The following is a 19,985-nucleotide window of genomic DNA, read 5'->3' as shown; positions in this document are numbered from 1 at the left end:
AATATTGAGACCCCGTCATCTGGAAATTCTCTTGTCTGGCGCTGGTCAGGTCCTGAGGGTGCCGGATGAGAGAGGTTCAACCTGTACTATTATTGTCATTTTTTCATAACTCTCTGTATTTTTATCCCTGTAAATGTATCACTGCTACCATGGCCCATGGACAACAGGATAATTATAATTTAACAAAATTTTTCATTTTGGGCTTTGAACAATAACTGTGAAAATAATTGTTGGGGGATTTATTGAAAAAAGTACATAAGTAATCACATTTTGTTCAATAAACTAGGAAAAAACTTCCCCTCCCATTGCAATTCACTGAATGCAAACCTGGGCACAGTAGCAGTCCCTGTGCTGGGCAGATTTCAGTGACTGCTCCCTTTTTGTCTAACTGGCCATTCAAATCACCCCAAAGGAGAAGGGAGGAGGTGAGCTCATGGGCTCTTTGTCCCCTTAGTGGCAGAGATGGCTACCCATGGAGGTGGTGGGGATGAGGGATCAGTGCAGTACTAAGATAGAGTGGGTACAGAAACTGGCCCAGGATCTGCTGAGAGATCTTGAGAGAATTACCTTCAAGCAGCAAGTAAAGGCCAAATTCTGGGAAGGGTTGTGCCCGTGTAAAAGGCTGTGGAGAAGGAAGAACAGTTTATCTGAGCTGGCCGCACTGCTTAGGCACCATACTCTGAGAGAAATCCATCAATTTTCTGTCTTGCACGCATACAGTGATTGTCCATTGTGCACAACAGCTTGTTCCGCTCATACGTTATATGTAAGGGTAGGCCCTGTCACATCCATAGCCGCATACTTAATCATTCTGACACCCAAAACAGTGCATCCAGTCCCAGAATGACTTCTTTCACCTCAGAGGCAGAGCACGATTGCGTGATATGCTGTGGATTGCCCTTGTGTTTGACTGGCCTGCCAACAGAGATAGGAAATGCAAAAGGTGCATTGCTGCTCTCTGTTAGAGCTCAGATATAACCAGGGGAGACAAGCTGACCAATCGTGGACAAGGTCTCCTGTCCTACACAGAAATGTGGCATACTTGGGAAACCTGGTTGTCCCATTGCAAATCCCCAGCTTTCCTGTCAGACGAGAAGACAAACCCATATTTATGTGTGCCATGGATTAACAGGTGCAGAGATGCTAAGCACCTGTGAGTTTGCAAGTACTAGCACTCTGCATTCTATCACATGGCAAGCTCATGTGAAGCATTCATATTAAGGCAGGGTCAGATTCTGCTCTTAGTTACAATGTGGATATTTGGAGTAATTCCACTGAGGATCTTTGGATGGGTACAGGTGCAGTGAAGGTAAGAATGTGGTCCAATATGTTCAAACTGGCTAACATTAAATCCTAGTATTTCTCGGGGAGAAAACTATGAAGCATACAACAGATCTTAAGAGGTTTCAGCCATCACATCACATATTTTAAATCTTTTTAAAATGAAAGCTGTAGGAGTTGTTAAGCCTAGCTCTTGTTATCGTTGTTCTGATGAACTCTGATTCAAGGCTGAGTTAAATTTTACACATGTACTTAACTGTTTCTGAAGCACTGGTTGATAAAGGAGTATAGAAAGAGGAATCAAACTTTCCAGATTCAGAAAAATTGTTTGGGATCAAAATGGATAGGAAGAAAGTTTGAAAGCTTATGTGCTTGATGTGCTGTGTTTAATCTAAGAAGTATGCACGTAGACTGGCTTCTGAATCTACAATCAGAGAAATCAAATGTGAGTGTATTTGAGCAAATTTTGCCCTCCATTCCAACCACATGACCTCTGTAATTTGGATTACAATTTTTTTGTTTGTTATTTAGATTAGCATATTATTAGCAGGCCATTCACTCCCCTATGTAAGTGATCTATGTCACAATCTTGCCAAAAGTTTTTGTAGAAATCTAAATAACTGAGTCAGATAATGTGGCATTTAGTCTGATGGCTACAAGTTGGTCATTGCATTTGCCTGAAGGTTTCTATATGTCATGGTACGAAGCTGATGGGAATAATACAGCTCAATAAGCTGTTCAGACACAGTGTGGTTTTTAAAAAGATTAGTTATTCCCTGTTATGTGAAAATTTTTAAAAATGTGGGCCATAATACAGGTTTGTGAACATGAGTTGCTGTCTTTCCAGAATTTAATAGCAAGGCACTCAGTCCACTGCTTTTCATTCAGAGTGGTCAAAGTGCTGTGTAAGTGGGTAGAAGTGTTACTGTTCCCTTCCTGGAGATAGGCAACCAGGTAAACTAGTGTGTGTCTAGTGTGTCACACAGTGAATTGAACCCTCCTAGACTGGTATACAGCATCCCAACCCTATGCTTCATTCACTAGACTGCCTTTACCCCCAACACTGTTCATGCTGTAAAGCTTCAGCACTCTATATATAAAACTTGAATTGTGTATACACATTTTTTTCATACTGAACATTGTACTATCCTGCACTGACACATGCAAATCCAGGGCAATGTATAGCCATATGGTAAAATGATGTGTGCTTTATAAAGGTTATTTTAAATTTCAACATGGCATTTTAGTGTTTCTGAATGTTTCATTTCTTACTGACAGAGCTGAAAAGCGCGTGGTCTCAAAGCATTTCAAATATAAATTCATTTTGGTGTAAAGAATGAAAGAGGATCCAGTGAGCATTCAGTTATCTGCAATGGCATTTTGTAGAAGTGTAATGAACAAAGCTACTATTGAACTTGACAAATTCGCTTAGCAATATCGGTGATCATATTCCCTTAAATACCTACTGTGGCCGAACAAATCCCTGATGTGAACAGAAGCGTTAGCGTATCAGCTCTGTGATCAAATGATTTAGGGCCCAGTGTTGTGAGGTGCTGAGTGCTCATTGCAATCAAAAGGATTTGATTGTTCAGCACCTCACAGCATCAGCCCTTTGCTCTTGATACTTGTATGCACCTTTCAGGTATTTTATAATCTCTCACTCTTGACTTAACAGGTTTTATTCCCCTGAAAACTGGGTTGTGGGTGTAGGGGTCCAACCTTTAGGGCGAAAGATTATCCTCTTTTCATGCAAATAAACAAGCTATATGACCTGTTCCTTCACAAGCAGATTAACTGTACAGGACTCACTCATGTGGGTTTCTGTTTGTCACGTTGTGTGTCCTATCTTAGCTTTCCCACTCAAAACAATCAATCATCTCTCCATCTTTAGTGTTTATACCTGCTGAACTCTGATGTGCCATGTCTTCCCCTTTTGTTTCCCTCCTTAGATAATCGTTGGAGAGACTGCAGTGTTTTGCCTGCAGTTAGCAACAAGGGATTTTGAAAACCAAGAAAAAACTATATTAACTGGAGACTGTTGTTATATAAACCCACTGGTGCGCAGAACCATCCGATTCCTTGGTATGAGCAAAGTTAATGCTTTCATGGTTTAATGAATGCAAAGAGTCAATATCATAAGATTTCAAATTTAGGAAAACTCTATGGAACATCTAATGCTTTACATATAATACTGACACAAGTAATCAGCTTCTTCTCCATATATGTACTCCTCTATAAACTCAGCGCTACTTGTTTGGGTAGGTGGTGGGCGTCTTGGCTGAGTGGTTGATACTAGTAGCAGCAGAGTTGGCATGAATTGGGTACAGACTGTGCTTAACTTGTCCTAGGGCTTGCTGGGTACCTCTAGGCTTGGCAGCACATGGCACCAGCTACAATTTAAGTCCCAGCTTGCTGCATAAGTTTGAATGCTTTAAAAAAACAACTTGCTTGAGCCTTAGTGCCCCTTAATAACAAATTAAGCTCTGGACACCTTCCAAGTGAGGGATAGCGTCATGGCTAGCAGACCTGCTTCAGGGTAAGTTGGTGGATCAGGCCCACTGCAGACAGGATGTCCGGGGTAGCTCAGCTCTTACGGCCTTTGGCTTGGCTGCCAGCACAGCATGTGCATGTTCCCAACTTGAAGTCAGTGGAACTGAATCATGCACTTAAAGCTAAGCACATACTTGGATACTTCGAGTCAAAGCCTGTATTGCTGTTGTATAATGTAGGCCGCAGCTGTGGCCCCTAGGAAGTCAGTAACATAACTTACACTGACTTCAGTAGGGCCTGGGTCTTATCATGGCTGCTCGGTGCAGTGTAATCTTTCACTGGGGACAATGCTACTTACAACATCCATAAAATCATTTCCAAGCATCACTTCTTGGAACCTTTGTATACATATGGGCTGAGTCTACACAGAGGCGTCCTGCTGGCAGCTTCATGCTAATGAATAGTCTTGCAACTGCAAATGTCTGCTCATTAGCATAGCTACAAGAAATCTTGCTGCTGGCAGAGGGTGCTGCTGGTAGTAAACAGGTCGTGTAGACATGCCTCTGCCAGCTAAAACCCTATTTGTCACCAGCCCCTTATACCTGAAAAAATTCAGGCATAAGGGGCTGGCAACAGAGAGGGTTTTTGCCAGCAGATGCGTGTCTACACAGCCTGTTTGCTGCCAGCAGCAAGATTGTGAGTGGCTGTGCTAATGAGCCATAGGACTATGCTAATGAGAAGCCATTTGCAAGTGCAAGAACACTCATTATCATGAAGCTGCCAGCAGTATGTCTCCATGTGGACCCAGACATGGAGGTGCTGTAGCAGGGCCCAGTTGGGTGTCCTAGACATAGCCTGAACTGTAGGTGATGCCTCAGGGATTCCACATCTCTCCCTTGTTGCCCCACTATGTAAGGGAAGGGCACAGCTTTGACATGCTTTACAGCCTGAAAGTTTCTGCAGCATCATTATATTCCATCAGGGACTATCATAAGCTGGTTTTTGGGTTCGAACTAATAATATTGGTCTTGTACAAGTCACTAAGGACCAGACTGTGCTGGAGCTGTGCATGGGTCTATGGGGATGGGAAGGGATGGTGCAACGGAGTTACCACCATTTGGTTACTCTATGTTGAGATATGTTATCCGGGCCTACACTCCTGTTCATTCGTGAACTCTTGAGTGCGCAGAGGCAAAGAGTGATCAGGGAGAGTAGGAAGGAGAAAACTTTACTGGTTTTTAGGGCCATTGAGGAGGTAGGGCCAAAGTCTAGTATCCATCCCTTTCATCTGAGAACAGCATGTCCCTGCAGGCTGAGGGAATCCTCCCATGCAGACTCTCACAGGTGCAAACTACCATTCAATGATCTCTGGTAACCTAAAATGAAAGTTACACATGGTTCAGTGACAGCCACCTCAGAAATTATCCTGGTCCTAGGCATGTCTGCAACATCTAAAAGAAGAGTGATCATTAGCAGTGAAGGTATTTCATTAGCCCTCTCCTCAGTAGTTGCCAGGTTCCTCACAGTCATTAACAAGTTGGTCACAACACTCTGCCAGATAAGGAAGTAGTAATATCCACATTTGTACGTGGGGAACTGAGGCACAGAGAGGCTTAGACTTGCCTAGGATATTTGAGGCTGAGCCAGAAATTGAATCTGCATCTGCCCAGTCTTAGACTAGTGCTCTAGTTACTAGACTGTCCTTCCCACTAGGGCTAACTACAATTTCCAGCGGGAATGGTAAGACACATGATGTGTGTGTCAAATAATAAAAAATCTGCTTTTCTTTTGAATAATCAGATAAATGTGTTTCCACATTAATAAAGCAAAGAATATATAGGGCTAATACTTTCCTGGTATCTGTTTCATGATAAATACTTCAGCACACATAATTTCTCATAATTTCCTTACCATGCTGTGCTGATGTTTGATAAACATGCCATGCACAGAAAGGTACCCAGTGCAGACGCTTGAAGATGGCTTGTATACAGCTATATTAAATGATTCATCATTTAAGCCCTCGAGGGGAAAAGGGAGATGCTTGTCCAACATATGCGTGGTTCTTAGTATGTCTTAGTTATTAATGCAGGCCACACCTTGCTGGTTTTTGAGCTGGTGTATTGGCTGGAAAGCTGAAAGAGCCTGTTCAGTGTCGCTTGTGCTGCTGCCCAAGGGCCAGACAAGTTGCAGTCCCTGTGCTTGAGGTGCAGCTACTGCTAGAAACCCCCAGGTGCTAGAAGGAGGAAGGGCTAGGATGTTCTTCCCAACAGTAAGAGCCAGTGAAGTAGGCAGTGTGTAAAAGAGGAGAGCATACTGCAGCTTTCCAGAGGGCAGGGGCAGGCTGAGCTTCTCCACTGTGCTGGGAATTTTGAGTGCCTTCCAGTGCTCCTGTGAGGCTGTGCACGTGTGGAACATGTGCAGCACAAGCCTGGAGCTTAAAGCCACCATCTGACCCTTAATAAGTGAGACGTGCTTTGAGGTGTATTGGAAGGCAGGAAGTCTTGAAGGTGTGAAACAGCATCCAGGTGAGGAGAGATTTAAAGACAGGCAATGTTCAGTATGGAAAAGAAATGACTGATGTGGGGTATGAAAGACTGTAAAATCATGAATGCTACGAAAGAAGTGATTGAGGAAGTGTTCTTTTCCCCTTCATGTAACACTGAAACAGGGTAACCCAATGAAGTTAATAGGCGGGAAGTTTAAAACATACAGAAGTACTTCGTTACACAACATGCAGTCAATCTGCATAATTAATTTCCATGGGATGTGGTAAAGGCCAGAAGTATACAGGGCTTGAAAAATCATTAGATAAGTTCGTGGAGGATAGGTCGAGTTCTTGTTGTACTCTGTGTGCTTGTGTGACCACTCAGGATGCCTCCCACCTGATTAGCAAAGTGCCCACAGCTGGGTATTTTTGTTTCTGCTGAGGGTGCACTTTCACGCATGCCTCGGTGTATTTAAAAACATGTTTTGCACAGGGAAGAAATTCTCAACATGGGTGGAAAAGATTAGAGGGAACATTGAATAGGTTCATCAATGGCTATTATCTAAGATGGTCAGGATGTAACTTGGTGCTTTGGGTGTCCCTAAGCCTATGACTTCCAGATGATGTGACTGGCTCATAGGATGGATCACTTGATAATTGCCCTGTTCTGTTCTTTCCCTTTGAAACATCTGACAGAACAGTGGTCTAGATGGTCTGTTGGTCTGACCCCATGGCCATTCTTATCCTTAATATAATAAATAATAGTGCTACAATATATTGTACTGGAGGAGGAAATTAACTTTGTTTTCCTGTTTAGGAATCTATGCATTTGGACTGTTTGCTACAGATATCTTTGTAAATGCTGGACAAGTAGTAACGGGGAATCTTGCACCACATTTTCTTGCACTTTGTAAACCCAACTATACAGCACTTGGATGTCAGCAGTTCACCCAGTTCATCAGTGGTGCACATGCCTGTACTGGAAACCCAGATCTTATTATGAAAGCCAGAAAAACATTTCCATCCAAAGAAGCAGCTCTAAGTGTTTATGCAGCTACGTATTTGGCCGTAAGTACATTGTACCATTTAATTTCATTGTACTTTGAGCATAGACTGTATATCAGCAATCTGAGATTTTTATTACCTTTTTTAATTTAAGATAATTCAGAAGAGGTCCCATATTCAAGACTTTCCATCCATTAAAATTTAGATGTGAAATATTGTACGAAAGTGTTGAGGCTCCCTTGAGAATTTGAATCATTAGGCCAAATTCTGCTGTCAGTGGCATGGATACAGCTTTCATGGGCTCTGAAATTAGAGGGACTATGAGGGAAAATTGAGGATGAATTGGTTCTGTGAGTTTGACTTAAAAAAGTGTTTCTGTTCACCCTTCAGTAATGGTTTAGAACAGTCATCAAAAAGAACCTCGTTGGGCCAAAATCTGCATTCATGGGATGTAAAGCATGAGTCACTCCATTGGATTCGATGAAGTTACTATGGATTTTTGTGTGTGAATCTAATCTAGTGGTGTCCAGCCTGTGGACCAGACATCTTTCAGAAAGACAAAGCAGCCCTTGTCAATACTTTGGAGTAGAATTCCTGGTTTACTCTGGTCCTTTTGTGCCATACAGGGGGCAGGCTTCCCTAAATTCACTGCTTCCAACTCCCTTTGTGTGAAGGAGTCCCCGGAAGGCAAAGATTCACCGTAGCTAGCTCCTGTGCCTCCCTCCCCACACTGGCAGAGCAGAGATGCATTGTGAGGGTGGAGATGAGGTGTAATGGTGGGAATTCACTGTGCTCTCGCTGTTTTTGAGTGGCTAGCATCCCATTGGACACATGTCAGCTAGTGGAATTTAGAGGAACCAGTGGGTTTTTCGGACCTGCCCAGGGGCTGGAGAAGTATACTGGGTATCTGTAAATGCTTGCCTTTTCTCAATTTTTCCCCTCTTTACCCCTCTCCTGTGCTTCTCTGGGTGCATGAGGGTGGGGAACCATATTTTCCCAGGAGTTCCTCTAGGTTCTGGGAAAGCCAGATGAGCTCTCCGCTTTCTCTCTTGGCCAAAGAATCAGGGATTGAAATAGCCAGAACTGTTCTTTCCTCCCCTTTCCATGAGAGCAGGTGGAGCTTCTCTGAGTAGACCTGGGTCACACCAGAGCCGTTCCAAAAGCTATGGAAGAAGTGGTGGGGATCACTGGAGGAAGAAGTAATGAGCTGATTCAAACACTGCAGTTTAAAAATCACAGGATCTGACTCACAGACTACACTTTCAATTCAGAGCCAAATCCACATTTTTTTTCTTAATATAGTCACCTGCAGGGCCTTAATTTAGAGCCTCTTGATCAAATCTAAGCTCATAATATGACATCTGAGCACCAAGGCAAATGACAGCTCTGTGGTCCTCACAGGCCTCTGTAGATCATCATGGCTACGTCTACACGTGCAGCCAACATCGAAATAGCTTATTTCGATGTTGCGACATCGAAATAGTCTATTTCGATGAATAACGTCTACACGTCCTCCAGGGCCGGCAACATCGATGTTCAACTTCGACGTTGCTCAGCCCAACATCGAAATAGGCGCAGCGAGGGAACGTCTACACGTCAAAGCAGCACACATCGAAATAGGGATGCCAGGCACAGCTGCAGACAGGGTCACAGGGCGGACTCAACAGCCAGCCGCTCCCTTAAAGGGCCCCTCCCAGACACAGTTGCACTAAACAACACAAGATACACAGAGCTGACAACTGGTTGCAGACCCTGTGCCTGCAGCATAGATCCCCAGCTGCCGCAGAAGCAGCCAGAAACCCTGGGCTAAGGGCTGCTGCCCACGGTGACCATAGAGCCCGGCAGGGGCTGGAGAGAGAGCATCTCTCAACCCCCCAGCTGATGGCCGCCATGGAGGACCCAGCAATTTCGACGTTGCGGGACGCGGATCGTCTACACAGTCCCTACTTCGACGTTGAACGTCGAAGTAGGGCGCTATTCCTATCTCCTCATGAGGTTAGCGACTTCGACGTCTCGCCGCCTAACGTCGAAGTTAACTTCGAAATAGCGCCCGACGCGTGTAGACGCGATGGGCGCTATTTTGAAGTTGGTGCCGCTACTTCGAAGTAGCGTGCACGTGTAGACGCAGCTCATGAGGTAAATTATTGCCTTCAAATGGGGCCATTTTTGCTTTGGATATGTTTATTTTTCAAGGTTATTTATATAAAGAAAACCTTCAATGAGCTAACAATTGACAGGTCAGTCTAATTCCTACTAGCAGGCACCTTTATGTCCTCTGACCCCCAATGCACTTTGAAACCTTCTTCCTAGAATACCTTCTTGGACTTCTAGAAACCGTGTAAGGGCTCTGCGGACAACAAATAAGTGTTTCCAGAACTAAATGTTGCATTTACAAAACTCCCTTGAGTACTGTAGAAGCATTGATCAACATCGCCACTAAGAGACTGTTACCTGCAAATAAATAGGGAATCAAACACCATCCATCCTAGCAATAGGAAAGAGCAACATAGCTCTTCAGCAGTCCCTCCTGCTCTGTGGATGTACCTGAGGCATCTTTTCACTCATTTAAAAATTACTGTATTTCAAGCTATTTGATAAAATATTTGGAAGTTAACATATTAATTGCTCCAATGTGCTTTAGTCATCTGGAAAACTATTTCCACTGCAACCATGAGTCACGGTACCTAAAGAAAACTAGCTGCTACCACCACTGCAGGGTAAAAGGAGAAAATCGTAGTTGTATGTTTTTTCTTTTTAAAGTCAAACAATTCTAAACTAAGTTTACTTAAAAAAAAAAAACCTCAGGATTTGAAGGTCCGATATCTAATGAATCATCAGAGGCAAGTACAAATGCCATATTCCACTTATTACTAGTGCTTCCAGCTTTAAAGTATATAGATCATTTTGTTATAGCCCTGACTATTTTCAAGCTCTCACTGGCTAAGACCTGAATAATGCAAGTCCTGGTCTTTAGACCTATGTCATCTTCAATTCCTACACTTATTTGGTTTGAGAAAGAAGGAAACATTTTTGTTTTAGGCTTTATTAAGAAGAAGAGCTGGTATCTGTAAGGGGGAACTGATTAACAAGATGGAAGTATTTCTGGTGCAGTTGGTGTGCAAGTGTGCAGGTGACAAGGTCAGAGAAATAAATAAATGGGGTTTTCATGTTTTCCAGTTCTCTCTAGCTGCAGAAATGAAGGTATCCTATGGGAATCATGACTACATATATCTTTGCATAGTATATACGGATATAGTTATTGTACTCCAGTGTTATAAAATAGTGACATGAACTGAGTTCTGATTTATCTTGTGGTGGATCATGTACACATACTGAATGACCATGATGCTGTTCAACTCCTAGTAGGCCCTTGCGGAAGTCCAGGCCCAAGCCACTTTGAGATTTTGAGACTTAATTTGAATGTCTTTTTGTTTAACAAATGCTTTCTAGCCTCTTTCTGTGTAGAGGCATGAATTATTGAATAATAAAAATATGCTGTGAAGCTTATCAAATTAACAAGTATCTAAAATTGATGCCCCTTTGAGCTTGAGGCCAAGGTCAAATGGCCCTTCTGGCCACCCACCTGATTGGCCCTGATCCCTATGTCATGGCACAACATAGGGAGAAAGTTGGGGTTTTTTTCAATTTAAAATTCCTATTTCCTGCTTTCATCATTAATTTTCTAAAAGCTTTGTGGTGTGCATTGTTACTGCTAGAAGGCCCAGTTTAGTACATGAAAAGCTAAGACTTGCAGTGTCCTGTTATTTGGGATGGCCGTTCCTCATATTTATATGTACCCACTCCTTGTCAGCTGACCTCCCATAGAGTTATTTATCAGAGAAGAAGTTTTAATTTGTGTTTGGAGCTCCATTAGAGCCTTGCCAGCAGGGCTAGTGAGAGGATGTGCATTACTCAGTAAGGCTGATGTGAGCATTAGCATTTCTGGAGTACGAAACGGAGCTCTTCCTTTTCTGGGACAAAATACGCTTTCTGTTGGATACCAGAAGTATAGTTGGTGAGTTGATGCAGACTCCCAGTTAATGCTCCCTTTGCATTTCAGCCAGCTATGCACTAAATACACTTTAGGAAATAATCAGGGAAGGTACTATTTCAGCTTTCACCTTGAGAGGTGATGGAGTAAGCAAAGCAGGATTGGTGTGATTTTACCAATTATTCTGTTTAAACCTACACTTGAGAGTCCTATTTGTGCTGTCTTCTTTGTTGTTCTATGACAAACGTCTGTGGCCCCTGTCACCATAATATCTGAGCAGATTGACTTGTTAACAATAGCTTCTTTTTTTGGCTAACTCCTTTGTGTGTCTGTGTGTGTGTGTGTGTTGTTTTTGTTTTTGCATGTGGGTGGCTGCTATGGCAACTCTGAATTTCCCTCCTACTGAATGTGCAGCCTTCTCAGATAATTTTGTTCCTAATATTTGAACCTTTCCTTTACTAAGGACTCCTCCAGAAGGCCTTAGCAACTGAAGTGTTGGCCAATGTGGTTTAATGGCTTGTTCACCCTACTCCAAACAGAGATGATTGCAGTGATTCAAAACTTACCTTTTTCCTAGGATTCTTTCCTCCTCCCTTATAACAAAATCCTTGAACAAAACTCAAAATGAAGCAACACAAAGTTCAATCCAAACCTTCTACCCATTCTTGGCTACACATGGGCTCCTCTTTAAAGATTCCTTAGCCTTTCTCCAGAGTTGCATCCCCCCCTAACATCCAGTTATCATAATGAGTCACCTGCCTCAGTACTATGAAATCTCAGAGTTGCGAAGACCAGACTTATGAACTGAGCAGTCTACCACATACTTCGTTTAGAACCGGAAGTACTCAGTCAGGCAGCAAGCGGTGGAGGCTGGGAAGGCACATACATTACAATACTGTGTTAAACAAAACCTGTAAAAATAAAGGGAAAGCAGCATTTCTCTTCTGCATAGTAAAGTTTAAAATTAGTTGTATGCTTTTGAAAGAACTATGATAATGTTTTCTTCAGAGTCACAAACAACTCCATACCCAAGGCATTAGTAATCCTGAGGTTCCACTGTAAATCGCTGGAAGCATTTCCCAACAGAAGGCATTCCTTGATAACACGATGGGATGTGTCAGGTAACCATTGCCTGACTGTTAAACAGAGTAAAATAGTATCACCAGAATTTTGATAGTGAAAGAAACAGCACAAGCTCATAAAATAAGCTAAAATTCTACTTGGTCTCATTAAGTTGAGGGTATATTAAAGTACATCAGTTATGAAAAAAAACTAAACGTGCATAACTGAACACAAATAAGTCATGAGTCTTTTGAGTAAAATTTCAAAGCAGTACATTGGAATTTTCCTAGGCTTTAATGAGTCTTGAGGCTAACAACTGTCACTCTGCTTTGAAAATGTAGGACCTCATCTTTGCAAGATGTACTTTGGGAGTGATTTTAGTTCCATTTATGAGATTAAAAGATTTTGGATTTACTTGTCTGAAAAAATATTCCCACCATCTTTGGTTTTATTCTGTTTATTATTATTATTATTATTATTATTATTAGCTGGTAGGCAAATGCATTTTGAGAGTACAGTGGAGTAGCTCTGGCAATTTCCAAAGTACTAAGATTTCCTTGACCCATTCTAACTGAATCTAGACCAGATATGGTAAGGAATCTTCTCTTTTTTTTCATTCTTGATGATGGACAAAACTTTTTGATCCATTAATTGAATCTGGTGTCCATGACTGTTAAGAGTTGTCATAGATATGATCTAAGCAGGTATAGAATTTGGTGTAGTCAAGGGGCTCCAGTCTTTTCTCTGAAATACTAATGTTGGGCACTTGGTATTCTGTGCTGAGATATTTTCATCATCCTTGCATGTATCTGGCTATGGGAGGAGACAGGCAGTTTGGTTTTCATTGCCTTCAGTATGATAACACTCCCCTCAGTGTACCTCTTAAGATCCAGATAGTACAGTCACTCAGCAATCTCCATGTCTGCTTAATGGGGTCTGGGTAATAGCTAGCTGGCTGAAGCTCAATCTAGACAAGACAGAACAATGGTGATGAGCTGTGGTAAATATCTGGATTAATGGTAGTTTTGATGTTCACAGCACAGGCAGAAAGATGGGGTGTTCACCTGTTGTTGGTAAGGCGTACAACACAAGAAGGCCTTTTGAATCTTTGGATGCTCTTAGAAGTCAAGTAGCATATGGCATTTTTCTCCAAGAACAGGCATGAAGATTAAAATCTTTAAGACTGGTGTTCCAGGTGCCTCTGTCACCTTCAGGCTGAATGACTTCAGTGGTACTACAGCGAGGGTTGAGATGTTGTACTGGAAATAATTAAATGGGGATAAGGCAAAAATGCCACATTTAGGCTACGTCTACACTAGCCAAAAACTTCGAAATGGCCATGCAAATGACCATTGTGAAGTTTACTAATGAAGCGCTGAAATACATATTCAGTGTCTCATTAGCATGCGGGCGGCCGCGGCACTTCAGAATTCACGCGGCTCACCGCTGCGCGGCTCATCCAGACGGGGCTCGTTTTCGAAAGGACCCTGCCTACTTCGAACTCCCCTTATTCCCATCTGGTCATAGGAATAAGGGGACTTCAAAGTAGGCGGGGTCCTTTCAAAAAGGAGCCCTGTCTGGACGAGCTGCGTGGCTGTCCATGTCAATTTCGAAGTGCCACGGCCGCCCGCATGCTAATGAGGCGCTGAATAAGTATTTCAGCGCTTCATTAGTAAACTTCGAAATGGCTATTTGCATGGCCATTTTGAAGTTTTTGACTAGTGCATGGCTATTGGCAATACATTATTATATGCATATAATATACTAAAGTCATGCATACATACACACTGTTGTGTCATTGCTTATAGTTACCAATCTGTTGCTCACATTAACTCATTGGTCAAGTGATTTAAGTGCGAGGGTGTGAGGACCCAGTCTTCTGTCGGTCTGAACCTAGCCTCCAATGTTGATGAGATGAGACCCAATCCTATCCTTTTGCACTTATATTTTATCTTTCAGTCCATAGCTCTTGTACTGTCCCACTGCCCTAGAACATTGTATGACCATAAATCATCAGCCAACAGCAGATGGGACTTTGATTTTCTTTTCCTGACGGGGCTTTTGTCTCTGTCTCTTGTGTGTCTCTGTCTCTCAGAGGTCAGTAACATTGTTCTTCGGCTGCTGGCAGCTGGTTGTTCAGAGGGGTTGGCTTCAGGAATTGATCCCATTGCACACATCTCAACATTCACACTGCTAAATGAAATTTAGGATGTATACCTAACTTCAAACAGAGTCAAGGCAGTTCAGATTTTTAAAATTGGAGTTTCAGTTACAATATGAAAGAAAGTTACAATAACCAATTCTTGCCAGGTAATTTTTAACAGGCTTAACAAATTAGTCCAAAATGGGAACAATTCATGAAGTTACACAATGGCTACGTCTACATGTGCACGCTACATCGAAATAGCTTATTTCGATGTAGCGACTTCGAAATAGTCTATTTTGATGAATAACATCTACACGTCCTCCAGGGCTGGCAACGTCGACGTTCAACTTCGACGTTGGGCAGCACCACATCGAAATAGGCGCTGCGAGGGAACGTCTACACGCCAAAGTAGCACACATCGAAATAAGGGTGCCAGGAACAGCTGCAGACAGGGTCACAGGGCGGACTCAACAGCAAGCCACTCCCTTAAAGGGCCCCTCCCAGACACAGTTGCACGAAACAACACAAGATCCACAGAGCCAACAACTGGTTGCAGACCCTGTGCATGCAGCATGGATCCCGAGCTGCAGCAGCAGCAGCCAGAAGCCCTGGGCTAAGGGCTGCTGCACATGGTGACCATAGAGCCCCACAGGGGCTGGAGAGAGAGCGTCTCTCAACCCCTCAGCTGATGGCCGCCATGGTGGATACCACTATTTCGATGTTGCGGGACATGGATCGTCTACACGTGCCCTACTTCGACGTTCAACTTCAAAGTAGGGCGCTATTCCCATCCCCTCATGGGGTTAGTGAGTTCGATGTCTCGCTGCCTAACGTCGATTTCAACTTTGAAATAGCGCCCAACACGTGTAGCCGTGACGGGCGCTATTTCAAAGTTGGCGCCGCTACTTCGAAGTAGCATGCACGTGTAGACGCGGCCAATGTCATATTGGTGAATGCAATTTATTAAAAGGATGATTTTATCCTTGAGCCCTACAGGGACAACACCTGAAGACCACTTGGAGTCTTCCTTGAATGCACAGTTTGGCTGCCCAGATTAAGTACAGCTGTGTCTCCCACTGAATAGGTGTCACCTGTGCTTCACTCAATTAGCTTTGGGTTTATTTTGGGTCCACTTCCAGATGTTATCTCTGATCTACAAAGGCATGTTCCTGGCTACATTAGGAGCCACCTTCCTCCTCATGTTGCTCCCTACCTGTGGAAATCAGATGAGTTACAGCAACCCTCAGATTTACATGCCTGTGGGCTCAGAGCAGAGCATTTTCTCTGAAGGGCCGTTTGCTTGGGAACTCATTTTCTCCTCTGACACAAGAGACTGACTTTGTAGATGGTTAAGGCATATTGGAAGACAAGTTTTTGCCAGAATGAAGGATTTGAGGAAGCTAAGGTGGTTCTTTGGACCTGTGATATTAGGGTCCATGTTAGTGTATATTTATTTAAATAATTTACTTCAGTATTGTTGTATTCTTAGGGAAATCCGAAAAGCGCATGTTAGAAATGTCATGATTCAGTAATTAGAAAATTGGAGGCTAACTTGAGAATTAGTAACTGAGGAGTGCTATGCATGTCAAAAATTTTGAACCTTAAATCCTGTGGTTCTGAATAATTGATTAGCACACGTTTTGGGAAAATTTAATTTAAATTATTCAGTGCCTTCCACAGAAAAGTTCCCACAACTCTCTCTTTACTTAAACTTTCAGCATCAGTAAAATGAACAGTTAAGATTTCTGCTGAAACCTGGCATTTGCACGCTGTGGAAGAAGTGTAGGCTTGGGTACAATACAATCACTTCCCGGTCTTGAAACTCTTTTGTTTCCACAAGCCTCAGAAGACTGGAAAACAGACATATTTTCTATTTGCCTTAATGACATTGCCGTGCCAGGATTGAATTTGGCCCAATGATTGTTGTGTAGACCAAAAAGTTGGAAACAGCTTCCAAAAGCATGTCAAAACAGGAATAGGATTCCCTGAAACTGCAGTGTGGTGATCGTTAGTCCATTTACTTATCTAGAACGCTTTAAATTTCTTTTGGTTGTTTTCTTTTGTCTGAGCTTCTTACATTTATAACCTACCTGGGGGTTGCATGTCCCACAGATGTTAGCGATATAATCGCTTTTATCTGTACAGTTCAGGAGTTGCCTCTTTTAACACAGTACATTGCAAAGTCGTGGGCTACACTGTTCTTTAGAATTCTGCCCAGAGTGTGAAGCAGCACGTTAATTTCCTTTCTCTTCACCCTGGCTTCATGGAAATAGTCGTTTGCAGTGGTCCCTATCAATTACTGCCCTGCCCTGGCACATCTTTACTTACATCATCTGCTTCAGGACTTAGAATCATCATAGAATCATAGAACAAAAGAGCTGGAAGACACCTAAAAAAGCCATCGAGTCCAGCCCCCTGCTCTAAGCAGGACCAAACCCATCAGATGAGCCCCGCCAGGGCTTTGTCAGGGCAAGACTTAAACACCTCCAGGGATGGAGACTCCACTGCTTCCCTGGGTAGACCATTCCAGTGCTTCACTACCCTCCTAGTGAAAACATTTTTCCTAATGTTCAACCTAGACCTTTCCAACCGCAACTTGAGACCATTGTTCCGTGTTCTGCCATCCGTGACCACTGTGAACAGCCTCTCTCCAGCCTCTTTGCAACCTCCCTTCAGTAAGTTGAAGGTTGTTATCAAGTCCTCCCTCAGTCTTCTCTTCTGCAGACTAAACAGTCTCAGTTCCCTCAACCTTTCTTCATAAGTCATATGCTCCAGCCCCCTAATTATTTTGGCCACCCTCCGCTGGACCCTCTCCAGTGTATCCACATCCTTCCTATAACTGGGGGCCCAGAACTGGACATAGCACTCCAGATGCAGCTTCACCAAAGCCGAATAAAGAGGAACAATCACTTCTCTGGATCTACTGGCAACGCTCCTCTTGATGCAACCTAATATGCCATTAGCTTTCTTGGCTACAATGGCACACTGTTGACTCACGTCCAGCTTCTCGTCCACTCCAACTCCCAGTTCCTTTTCTGCAAAACTACTACTGAGCCAGTCGGACCCCAGCCTGTAACAATGCTTGGGATTCTTCCGGCCCAAGTGCAGGACTCTGCACTTGTCCTTATTGAACCTCATCAGATTTCTTGCAGCCCAGTCTTCCAATTTGTCCAAGTCAGTCTGGACCCTGTCCTTACCCTCCAGTGTAGCTACCTCTCCCCTAGCTTAGTGTCATCCGCAAACTTGCTGAGGGTGCAATCCAACCCCTCACCCAGGTCATTGGTACATAAGTTGAACACAACAGGACCCGGAACTGAACCTTGGGGCACTCCACTAGAAACTGACTGCCATCCTGACATCGAACCATTGATCAGTACCCGCTGGGCCCGACCTTCTAGCCAGCTTTCTATCCATCTTACCATCCATTTATCCAATCCACATTCCTTTAACTTGCCGACAAGAATATTGTGGGAGACCGTATCAAAAGCTTTGCTAAAGTCAAGATAAATCACATCCATTGATTTTCCCCTATCCACAGAGCCAGTTGTCTCATCGTAGAAACTAATCAGGTTGGTCAGGCATGACTTGCCCTTCATGAATCCATGCTGACTATTCCTAATCACTCTCCCCTCCTCCAAGTGCCTCAAAATGACTTCCTTGAGGAACCCCTCCATGATTTTTCCACGGACTGATGTAAGACTGACTGGCCTACAGTTCCGTGGATCATCCTTCTTCCCTACTTTAAAGATGGGCACTACATTTGCCTTTTTCCTGTCATCTGGGATCTCTCCCAATCTCCACAACTTTTCAAAGATAATGGCCAAGGGCTCATCAACAACATACGCCAACTCCCTCAGAACCCTCGGATGAATTAGGTCTGGGCCCATGGATTTATGTATGTTTAGCTTTTTTAGATAGCTCCTAACTTGTTCTTTCCCCACCAAAGGCTGTCCACCTTCATCCCACAATGCGTCACTTATCACATTAGTCCGGGAGCTGTCCTTGTCCGTGAAGACAGAGGCAAAGAAAGCATTAAGTACTTCAGCTTTCCCTACATTGTCTGTCACTGGGTTACCTCCCTCATCCAGTAGGGGCCCCACGCCCTCTCTGGTCACCTTCTTGTTGCTAATATGCCTGTAGAAACTTTTCTTGTTATCCTTCACATTCCTCGCGAGTCGCAATTCCAGTTGCACTTTCGCCTTTCTGATAACTTCCTTACATTCTTGAGCTATACATTTATATCCCTCCCTAGACATCTGTCCAAGTTTCCACTTTTTGTAAGCTCCCTTTTTGTGCCTAAGTTTTCCAAGGATTTCCCCATTAAGCCAGTCTGCTCTCCTACCATATTTACTTCCCTTGCTGCACATCGGGACGGTTTCTTCCTGCGCCTTCAATAGGGCTTCCTTAAAATACTGCCAGTTTTCCTGGACTCCTTTTCCCTTCATGGTAGCATCCCAGGGGATTCTGCCCATCAGGTTCCTGAAGGAGTCAAAGTCTGCTTTTCTGAAGTCCAAGGTATGTAATTTGCTGCTCTTTTTCCTTCCTTTAGTCAGGATCCTGAAGTCTATCATCTCATGATCACTGCTTCCCAGGTTGTCCCCCACCTCTACCTTCCCTATTAGTTCCTCCCTGTTTGTAAGCAGCAGGTCGAGCCGTGCATGACCTCTGGTCGGGTCCTTCAGCACTTGTACCAAGAAGTGATCCCCAACATTCTCCAGAAATTTCCTGGACTGCTTATGTACTGCCATATTGGTCTCCCAGCAGATGTCAGGGTAATTTAAGTCCCCCATGATAACGAGAGCCCGCAATCCAGAAACTTCTCTCAGTTGTTCAAAAAAAGCGTCATCTACCTCATAATCCTGGTTTGGCAGCCTGTAGCAGACACCAACCACCACATCTTCAGTGCTGCCTACACCACTAAGCTTGACCCATAGATTCTCAACAGGCTTTTCTCCCTCTATGAGTTCCAAGCAATCATAGTGCTCTCTTACATACAGTGTAACTCCTGCTCCTTTTCTACCTTGCCTGTTCTTCCTGAACAGTTTATACCCTTTCATGGCAGTGCTCCAGTCATGCGAGTCATCCCACCAAGTCTCTGTTATCCCAACCAAGTCATAGTTCTTGGACTGGGCCAGGGCTTCTAACTCCTCCTGCTTGTTACCCAGGCTTCTGGCTTCTGGTGTACAAACACCTTAGATAACCAGTCGATCTCCCCGCCCTCACTACTCGAACCAAAGGTCCACTTTTGTTGTACATTCCTCTTTGCATTTCTTCCTAACCTCCAAGTTCCTTTCTACCCACAGGGTTTCGGTTACCTTCCCCCAGCAAACCTAGTTTAAAGTTCTCCTCACTAAGTTTGCAAGCCTACTTGCAAAAATGCTCCTTCCTCTCTTGACTAGGTGGACCCCATCTCTTCCCAATAATCCTTGTGCCCGGAACAGCGTCCTATGATCGAAGAATCCAAAGCCCTCTCTCTGACACCACCTGCGTGACCATGCATTATTTCCTCAGTTCGAAGGTCCCTA

At 43.6% G+C, this 19,985-nt stretch overlaps 1 protein-coding gene across 2 annotated transcripts in view; it reads left to right on the top strand.

Moving 5' to 3' along the window:
- Positions 1-19,985, top strand: part of PLPPR5 (phospholipid phosphatase related 5) — an 81,487-nt gene that overhangs the window by 30,707 nt on the left and 30,795 nt on the right. For both annotated transcript variants that reach the window (XM_075002808.1, XM_075002807.1), the window contains exons 2-3: positions 3,231-3,363; positions 7,074-7,324. In XM_075002808.1, the coding sequence (XP_074858909.1) occupies positions 3,231-3,363; positions 7,074-7,324 (384 nt within the window). The remainder of the gene's footprint in view (positions 1-3,230; positions 3,364-7,073; positions 7,325-19,985) is intronic.

Source organism: Carettochelys insculpta, chromosome 9 (assembly GCF_033958435.1).
Source record: "Carettochelys insculpta isolate YL-2023 chromosome 9, ASM3395843v1, whole genome shotgun sequence".
NCBI lineage: Eukaryota > Metazoa > Chordata > Testudines > Carettochelyidae > Carettochelys > Carettochelys insculpta.
The sequence above is the reverse complement of the archived record's forward strand: the minus strand, read 5'-3'. Positions and strand labels throughout refer to the sequence as shown.